Consider the following 10,078-nt stretch of genomic DNA (forward strand, 5'->3'; position numbering starts at 1 on the left):
GTTAATGCTCTCTGGATCTCTATTTAAACTTTAGAAATTAGAAGAGCAAAAGAAATGGCTGGATGAAGAAATGGAAAGAATTCTCCAACAGCACCAACAGTTAGCAGAACTAGAAGAAGATTTAAAGAAAAGGGAAGATATTGTAGCCAAAAAAGAAGCATTATTGCAAGAGAAGAGCCACCTGGAAATCAAGAAACTGAGATCTAGCCAGGTGATTTAAGAAAAACCACAAAACTCACCACAGTTAGAGTGCTGTCTGAAAGATGGCACGGTCATGGAGTGGGTGGGGGGCAGAGATAGGTAGCAGAAGACGCTCAAGCCGTGTGACCTGCATCTCTACCAGTGCTATGAAGTTATTGTGTGGCTTGGGCAAATTAACATTTAAAATGTGAATAACACAGAATAATAATCTTTATTCATTTTTTCTTCCCAAAATTCAAAAAAAACCCCAAACAATCTGAACTATGGAGTTCTATTACTGCAGAGCATTAAATAAATATGACATTTAAAAATTACTTGGTCCTTTTGCAAACTAGAGAACATGACAGGGAAACATTTTGCATTATTTATTTTTCAGTAGCAAAAGTGAATAGAAATTTAAGTATTGTCATTTATAATGACTAGTCCCTTTAATTTTTATCACGTAGAAAACTGCACATTGATTTGGTTTTCTTTCATCTTTTGAGCAAATAGTAGATTTTAGGGTAGCTGACTATTCAAAATAGAGGTCCTATGTTAAGAAGCAGTCAAGTCTTTCACTGCAGAATGTGAGTCTCACCTACATTTTTCTTACTGGAAGGAGTATCTCAGTTTTTAATCTATGGTTGCTGTGGTTTTTTTAGGCTTTAAACAAAGATAGTATGAAATTGTCTACTCGCTTAAGTATGCTGGATCAGGAACTGTGTGATAAAGGTATGCAGCTTCAGGGCAGCAGCAGTGAAGATAAGACAGACATTCTGGAAAAAATTCAGGCTCTCCAGATGGAAAGGGATCAGCTGCTCAGAAGAAGAAAAAGCGTGGATGAGAAACTGAAAGATGGTAAAGTGCTGTCAACTGAAGTAAGTAAGCAACTTTGAGATAAATATAGGTTTTAGGTAGTGTTGTATAATAAAGTGTTTCAACCTGAAATGTTAGATAAGCTAAATATTAGTTAAGCTAAAAGCAAGGAATGGAGGTTGGGTACTTTTGTAAATAGCAAAGTTAAAATACTCCTACAATAGCTCTAGTTATGTATCAGTGAATAAAGTTTATGTTCAGAGGGACTTAATTCAGTTAGTGCCTTGGCAAACTCCACTGGCCTAAGGATCATATAAACAGAAATAAGGGAACTAGAAGTTCATCAGTTTATCATAGGCAGATATTTTAATGTCAGGACACAGAACAAGACAATGTACTCACATAGTGATGGCCCTTGATTTTTTTTTATAGGATTTTGTGAAAAAGCAAACTTCCCCTGAAGGCCTCCGTATTTTTAACAGCAAAAATAAGTCATTACCTGGATGGTCCACACTTGAGTTGAAGACATAATAAACTCATATAAAATGTACAGATTATTTTTAGGTCTTGAGAAGCAGTATGGGTATGTGGCTGAGGTAATAATGTGCCAGAAACAATCCTACTTGCCTCACTACTCAAAATACTCGGCAGTGCTTCAGGCCATGCATTTCTGCCACTTCCCTACACAAGTTATCATCACCAGACTCCTTAATGACCTGATTTATTCATTAATCCAATAGAAAACTTAGCACAACCAAAAAAAAAAAAATAGCAGAAGTCTAAGTGTGGGGAGGATGGGGGAAGAATAAAAAGGGAAACATTACTTTAGTTTTTGTGATGAACCATTTGATTGACCTTTATATCATGGAAGGGGTACTATGGCAGAACAAGACAAGTATTCTAGATTTGTACTCTACCTCTTATTTTAGATCTTACTTACATGTTTCTTTGTAGGAAGAACATGTCCTTTTCCAGCTGGAAGAAGGAATTGAAGCCCTGGAGGCTGCTATTGATTACAAGAATGAAAGTATTCAGAATCGCCAGCACTTGCTTAGGTCATCTTCTCAGATTCTTTCACAGAGTGAGACTAATGTCATAGGAAAACTAGTTTCCCTGTCTGCTGCTGAGCTCAGAGCTATCCTTTTCAAATATTTCAACAAGGTTTGTTTTGGCTAGTGAATAATATGTTACCCTATTTTCTGTTACTATTCTAAATAATGAAATGGTGTCAAGAAATAAAAATAAATTTAACAAACTTTTGGTGAAAATCTCTTCTAGTTACATAGATCTATTAATTCAGATCTTTTTAATGTTTACATTAAGCTAAATAGGATATTTGTGTCTTAATTCTGTGTATCTTGGTTTGAGGTCATTAGCTTAAAAGATGCTGCAAATCTAGAAATTTCCTTGCTCCCTTCCAGACCTCTATGGTGCTAACTTTTGGAGTAGCAACATATTTAAATAGTGGTGTCATACTGAAATTCTTCCCAACTGCAGGCTTCATAAAGCTCAGGCTAGTATTCCTATTTTTTTTTATAAATCTGGACACTGCCTGCAGTGTGTACAACCACATGTTGAAGAATCATACTGACATCTGGAAACATAAAAATGAAATGCATTAGGATATGGTGTGTGTTTGTGACCTTGGGTGAACCCTGGGTGATTCTGTGAACAAGTTGTCTGTGTGATGCATGTTGGAAGTTTTCCAGAATCAGGAGAACACTGTTGTTTCAGTTTAAATTCTGTACAGGGTATTTAAAAAATCCACTAATCCATTTGATTGAAATGTACAGAGCTCATTTCTGAAGTGTGAACTTGTAGCAGTGGGCAAGTCTGTTTCCAATACAAACTTATGGCCTGTAGAGACCATTGCTTTTGTATGCTTTCACCTATTAAGCAGAAGGGTAATAGCTTTTATTAAAAGGGCTTGATAAATCAAAAGAGGTGTATTTTTGTCTTAGATTGTTGGCCTACGTGAGTCTGAACGTAAATTACAACTACGGATTGAAGAACAGGAAATGAAGGTCACAGACCAGGAAAACATGATACGTGAATTAGAATCTGCACTTGAACATATGAAGTTGCAGTGTGACAGGCAGCTGACCCTACAACACAAAGAACATGAGAAAAAACTACAGTTAATACTGCATCATTTCAGAGGTATTGGCTTCTTGGGGAGGATGGTACAGCAAGTAGTATCTTCAGTCACTACTGAAAAATAACTATATTCTGACTGAAAAAAAAAAAGTTCAGAGATATATTTTGGCTGTCACTAATTCTGATGTTGTGCAGGACACTGAGGAACAGACACTTGGTGTCTGTATGAACGGAAAACTGAATGGTTTAAACAGTATCAGAATTGTATTTTTGTATTGAAATTGCTGATATTGGGAAGTTGAAAGATACCAGTCCTACTGAGCTTGATCTTCTGAATATTCCTATTAAAACTGACAGGCATAGCCTTTTCAATCGTGTGTCATACTAGATAAAATGTACACACTGCAGGCAAAGCATCAGCAAAATACAAAGCATATTCTGTCTAGTTGGGCATCTTGATTTTTCACACTAGTTCTTAAACAAGTTTTACTTGTCCTAGAACAAGATAGTGAAGGCATTGCAGAAACCTTGAAAGGATATGAAGTAAAAGTCCAGCAACTGGAAAAAGACTTATTTTTCTATAAGAAAACCAGCCGAGAGCTGAAGAAGAAAGTGAAAGGCCTCTTGGGAGAGTCATCCCATCAATTATGGGCATCCACTAAATGTAAGTATATTCCCTTAAAATATTTACGCAATTGTCAATAAATCATTGGAAGGGTGGTGAACACACAGAAGTGGATCAGATAGACATAAAAATCATAATTTTACTGATCTAACTGCTCCCCAGGAATGTATTACACCTCTCCCCCAGTTTCAAAGGAGGGACAACATTGGTTTGAGCTGTCACAGTGGTATACCAGTGGTTTAAATTCTTGTTCTGTTTTCTCTGAATTCTAACATAATTTCAGTATCTACAACGTCAAACTTTTGTTTGAGGAATTTTACTATCTGGAAGAGTCTGAATGATGTTGTAAGTAACAGCTCTGTCATATGCTATGCTTTTAGACAGGCTGCTCTCAGCACTTGATTTCATCATATAAAATACTTACTGGGAGATTCTCAGTGAAGAATTTCATACTTTCAGTTACTAACTTACTTTAGCTACTTACTTACTAAGGCTAAAGAGGATTTATACACTTGTAGGAAAAAAAAAAACAAAAACCAAAAAACGCTTTCTAGAGTGATTCTGTGCTTTGACACCAAAAAACCCCCCAAAAACAAAACCCAAAAGCAAACCAACTGCTCATGTAAGTTTTGAATTGTTCCATCTCCTATTTGCTAGAATCCAAATGTACAACGGAGCTGTTAAGGTGGAGCAGAAAAAATGATTCCACTTCTGTTACTATTTTTGTTGTCTTGCACCTCTTGATGCCACCGCCAATACTTCATACGCGCAACAGAGCCTTCTTGGCCGTGTTTCTTCTTAAGGCTCAGCATGGCTGGTTCTTCCTCCTAATGGTTGCTTCTGTTTCTTTCCACTTGGGCAGTGCGATGCCTTCCTAACACGTAGATGCTGATCCCATACCTGATGCTCCCAGAGTGAATTAAAGGCTCAGCCCTTGCCCTCTAGGCAGGATGATGAGCCAACACATTCATTACTGTGAAGCACACTGTCAAACTGTGAACATTAATATACCAGAGGCTGGATTATAAATAAGCATGGTAAAGACTATTCTCTGTCTAGTATACAAAGAAGCATGTATTTCAGGACATGTATGCATGTGCACCCATCCTACCCAAAACTGTAGCAAGGAGAGGGGGAACAAGGTCCTTGTGAATATCCAACTTTTTCAAATACGTATGTTCGTAAGTTTTATAATAAATATTCTATATTTAGTTATTTTTATTTTGAATACATTTTGAGCCATGCTGCAATGCAGTGTCATAAAAACACTTCCTAATTTGTTGCTGAACTTTAAAAATAACACCCTTGTGGTTTAACCCCAGCCAACAGCTAAGCACCACACAGCTGCTTGCTCACTCCTCACTGTTCCCAGTGGGATGGGAAGTAGAATTGGAAAAAAGTAGTAAAACTCACGCATTGAGATAAGAACATTTTAATAACTAAAATAATGACAATAACAACAATAATAATAATTGAATGAAAAGGAATATAATGAAAAGAGAGTGAGAAATAAACCCCAAGTAAAGACAAGCAATGTGCAGTGCAACTGCTCACCACAGCTGACTGATGCCTGAGCAGTGATCCCTCCCCAGCCAACTCCCCCCAGTTTCTGTGCAGAACATGACATCCTATGGTATAGAATATCCCCTTTGGCTGGTTCGGGCCAGCTCTCCTGGCCATGCTCTCTCCCAGCTTCTTGTGTACCTTCTCACTGTCAGATCATAGAGTACAAAAATTTCTCTAATTTATGATGAAGTGCTCCTTAGCAACAACTAAAACATCAGCGTGTTATCAACGTTATAATCACAGCACTATACCAGCTATGAGGAGGGAAACTAACTCTATATCCCAGCTGAAACCAGGACAAGGAGTAGAGTAGCTGATTTTCTTAAGTGTTTTTTAAGTTCTGCACACCCCAAAAGCACCCTTAGGCATTTCAGTGTCTGCTTTCCACAGGCGTGAGGCTTTCAGCATTTATCCCCATCTTAAGCAGAAGAGGGTTTTTTTCCTCTTACATGAGTGGCTAAACTAAGTGCAATGCAGCTGCTTGCTCATTCCTCCACCCTCCCAGTGGGATGGGGAGGAAAACGGGAAAAAAGTAAAACTCGTGAGTTGAAATATGAATGGTTTAATAACTAAAATATAATAATAAGAGAAATAAGCACCAAGAAAAGACAAGCGATGCGCAGTGCAACTGCTCACCACCAGCTGACTGATGCCTGAGCAGTGATCCCTCCCCAGCCAACTCCCCCTAGTTTCTCTACAGAACATGACATCCTATGGTACAGAATATCGCTTTGGCTGGTTCGGGCCAGCTCTCCTGGCCATGCTCCCTCCCAGCTTCTTGTGCACCTCCTCACTGGCAGAGCATGGGAAAGTGAAAAATCCTTAGGATAAGCACTACATGGCAACAACGGAAACATCAGTGTGTTGTCTACATTATTCTCGCACTAAATCCAAAACACCACTAGGAATAAAATTAACTTTATCCCAGCCAAAACCAGGACATCCCTATGTGTACATTCCAGTCAAATGTGCAGAATGTGGTTTATATGTTGTGCTAGTGTAATTGTTGACTACTTTCAATATATGAATAATTTCATATTTGACTATCATGGTTCAGTTGTTTTAAGACTGCCTACTAGTTAGAATGGTAAGGCTTGTACTACCAGGATGTTGTCAGAGGAAAGTAAGCGCTAATACCTCTGATGTTTTTGTAGGTGACAAACTTTTTAACAGAAAGGACAAAATGTGAGATACTGTTAATTTTTTACCACTACAAGTTGCTGATGTTGTAAAACTGTGTTATCAATAGTTCTTGATGACAGGCACTCAGAAAAGTTGTAACTTTTAGCTATTTATCTCCTGATAAATATCACTTTAGATAACAGTGCTGGTGACAAGGCATCTTGTCAAGACGAAGCAGAAGTTGCTTCTGAAGAACTGAAGTTGACACTTAAGCCTGAAACCAATAGCCGACCAGAGAAAATAAAAGAAACAGACAGAACAAGTATCTTAAGAGCACAGCAGAGTTCATACAAGCTTGGAGATGTTTCAGAATTTGGGTGCAACAAAGAATGTTTACTGAGCATTAGTGATGACAAAACAGGAACAGATGAAGCTCAGCCTTCAAAATCTCATCCTCAGCTACCTTCCATCATTCAGAGAAGGGAGACTGTAACACAGTTTCAAGGAGTAACTCCAGTGAAACTATCTCGTCGAGAACTACGTCATATTCCTCCCTCTGAATTATCTTTGAAACGCTCAGGCCTTGGAACTGGTGTCAGTTTTATTGGTCCAGATTCCACTGAAATGGACAAAAAGTCTAGTGTCACTAAGACATAGTTACTCTTAACTGCATTTTTAGTAGCTGTAGCTATTGAAGAAACTGTATTAGATTTTTTTTGTTCATGGTCTTAAGTATCAACCATAGATAAATGAGTAAGTGTTCTTTAGTTCTTATTGCTCCCTAACAGGTGTTATGGCCACAGTTTCAGTGAATCTGAGATGGATTTTAATTAACATGGTACCTAAGAACTTTCAAAAGCAAAAGGCCTTTTAACATTGAAGAAGTTATTTATTTCGGTTTGTTTTTTTTGCAGTAACCCCAAAAACCAGAAATGTTTTTCAGAAAACTGTGCACTGTGAAGTGCATTGCACTTGAATAACTTAGGTTTCCTAGAACAATATTGTACTTGACTTTCTTGGGTCAGAAACAGCAACAGTCAGAAAATTTAGTTGCCAGACTGTCACCTGGTACTGACAAGGACTGGCTCCTGTATGCTTTTTATCTAGAAACATTTTATAGGAGCCATGTTTGTGATCAAAATTGGTACCTACAGATAATTTTGTTCCTGTAAAGGAACATAAAAGTACTTTTCTTTCTTTGTCTTTATGGCTTATTTATGAAATTAAGAGAATTGCTTATTTCACTTTCTGGTTTTGTTTGTTGGGCATTTAAAGAATTGTACTTAGCAACTCAAAGTGTGGCATTTATTTCTATACTACTAAAACGGAAAACAGGACCAAATTCAGCATCATCTAGGTTAGCCAGACGGATCAATATATTATTTGTACTAATTAGTCATGTCCTGTCACAAATTATTCTGGGTTCTGTATCGGCTTCAGTCTACTGCTATACTGTTGTTGGTAATGCATTCAGGATTAAAAGCCAATCTTTTTCGTAAAACAACAGTGGTCACTAAGAAGCGTATATTTAAAAGCTACACAAACTTGAAGGCAGAGACCAGAATGTTCACATTTAAATGAGATTAACATTTCTAACTGTAACATTCTCCTACATAACAAGTCGCAGTACTGAAAGTAAGGTTAGTTTTATTTTAGTGGTGGACTCCAGACAGTCATGTTTGAAAATGTTGTCTTAGATTATTAGATGTACTTAGGAATTTTGCTTTTTTGCTGCTCTCCAAGCAAAATCTGGTGTATAGACATGTGTGGCTACAGGTATATAAGAACTGCGTTTTTCCACGCTGCAAGCATAGTTCAAATCTGTCCACGTTATGAAGATGCTATTATAGCATGGTAAGTGGACCTATTGTTTTGTGCCTTATTTTAGTTTTCTGAGCAAACCGCAAAATTTTTCATTCTAATCAGACAAACCACTTAACATGTCAAATGATTTTATCTTTCACCGTTATACCAAATTGTTATCTATTGTTCTGCTGATTGTGAGATAAGGATTGGGATCTTCCTTGATTGTTTTGGGATTGGGCTTGATTGTTTTTACTGTCATGGAAGTACTGAGCCTTAACTAATGTTAAGTTTAATATTAGTGTATCATTCACTTCATGTTTCTAGTCAAAAAGCAATAAAAAGAAACAAGTAAATACAGTTTCAAATGTGTACTTATTTACTACATCTCTATATTAAGGAATTGTTTAAGGCATTTAAGATAATACTATGCATTATCGTACACCTCATACTACTCTACAAATAAATTCCTCTTACTTGAAGTCTCCACAAATTAAAACCCTGTTCTTTATGGATGCAAAATAAGCAAGGGAAAAAGTGGGAAAGTACAACTCAATCACTTTTAAATGTCAGCTGGTGCTCTGGAGGTTTCTGTAGCTGTGTCTTTCCAGATTATATAGTCATTCAAACATTAGATTCTGAATGGAACAAATACCTATTTCAAGACATAACTACACTGTCACTTAATGCTAAGGTAGACAAATGTATCAGATACATTTGTGATCTTTGGACAATAAGCAGTGCAGTGAGAAAGACCAGTAAGGCAGTCATATAGGGGAGAGAAAAGTAAAGTGACTTACCTTGTTTGTGTTACTCTAATAGAGCTAACAAATAAAATGGTTTTATCTCTCAGACAGTACGTAGCTCCTCTTATTTCTGCTAATTAAAAACATGACTTTATCTGATAGGGTTTTGTTCACTGGCATTTAGGGCCTCCACTGACATTTAGCTGATGTGCAATATGGGCATAAAACCAGTATGGAGCTCATCTGCAGTGATCCGCCATGCTATTTCTCCTGCAATGTCCTGCTAAAACTCACTACAGAAAAAAGCCATGTATATAATCTGTTCTGTTGTCTAGCTAGTAACTGTGAATATACACTAACTTATGACGTGAATTCTCCATGATGATTATCTGAATACTATGATGTCTGCATTTCTAGAATAGACTCTTGCCCTTTCCAGTAGTGACTCTGTGCTTAGTACTGCATGCGCACTAACGGTGGAGTTACCTCATGCAAGTAGTTTGCAGTTCTCTCATTTGTCTACGTATGAGTTGCACCATCTCTGAGAAGCATATCTGGCTTTTGGTACGTTAATATTAGTTTTACTCCATCTAGAACTAAACAAGAGTTTTGTTCTTAGTAACTTAAAGGTGACATTTGTTGGAATGCCTCTCTCTCTCTCTCTGTGTAAGCAAGCATAAGAGCACATAGGTTCCAGCCTGAATGCATGCTTATTGCATGAACAATAAATACTATGTCAGTTCTGATTTTCAGAATCAGTATGCTGGTGAAGCACGTTATTCCATGCACGGTTTCCAAATAATCTGAGACTATTTTTAAGAAAAGCTATTAGCATGGCATCGCCTCCAACAAATGCACATTTCATGCATTTCTAACGTTATGTAATTTTTGCGTATCAGCGAACACAAAACACAGTGCAGCAAACTTTGCTACACTGCAGTGATCTCACTGACCTGCGTTATTTACACGATGATCTGTAATTATGCAGCATGTGGACAGTGCACCAGCTAAGAGAAGCAACGCGAAAGGACAAGCGGTTTTTTTTTCTAGACAGACTGGACGCCGCGGTTACGGAGCACAGCGTAACTCGCTCCTGGCTCAACCCCACCCGCCCCCCCGTAGC

At 37.6% G+C, this 10,078-nt stretch overlaps 1 protein-coding gene across 3 annotated transcripts in view; it reads left to right on the forward strand.

Moving 5' to 3' along the window:
- The window catches only part of KIF27 (kinesin family member 27), a 31,472-nt gene extending 23,632 nt beyond the window's left edge, over nucleotides 1–7,840 (forward strand). For 2 of the 3 annotated variants that reach the window (XM_026866227.1, XM_026866228.1), the window contains exons 12-17: nucleotides 35–211; nucleotides 843–1,058; nucleotides 1,951–2,157; nucleotides 2,958–3,156; nucleotides 3,593–3,757; nucleotides 6,591–7,840. In XM_026866227.1, the coding sequence (XP_026722028.1) occupies nucleotides 35–211; nucleotides 843–1,058; nucleotides 1,951–2,157; nucleotides 2,958–3,156; nucleotides 3,593–3,757; nucleotides 6,591–7,063 (1,437 nt within the window). In that variant the 3' untranslated portion in view covers nucleotides 7,064–7,840. The remainder of the gene's footprint in view (nucleotides 1–34; nucleotides 212–842; nucleotides 1,059–1,950; nucleotides 2,158–2,957; nucleotides 3,157–3,592; nucleotides 3,758–6,590) is intronic. The other variant, XM_026866230.1, reaches the window with a different exon arrangement.
- Nucleotides 7,841–10,078: the final 2,238 nt, after the last annotated feature.

This window comes from Athene cunicularia, assembly GCF_003259725.1.
Source record: "Athene cunicularia isolate RWA chromosome Z unlocalized genomic scaffold, athCun1 chrZ_part2, whole genome shotgun sequence".
Lineage (NCBI taxonomy): Eukaryota > Metazoa > Chordata > Aves > Strigiformes > Strigidae > Athene > Athene cunicularia.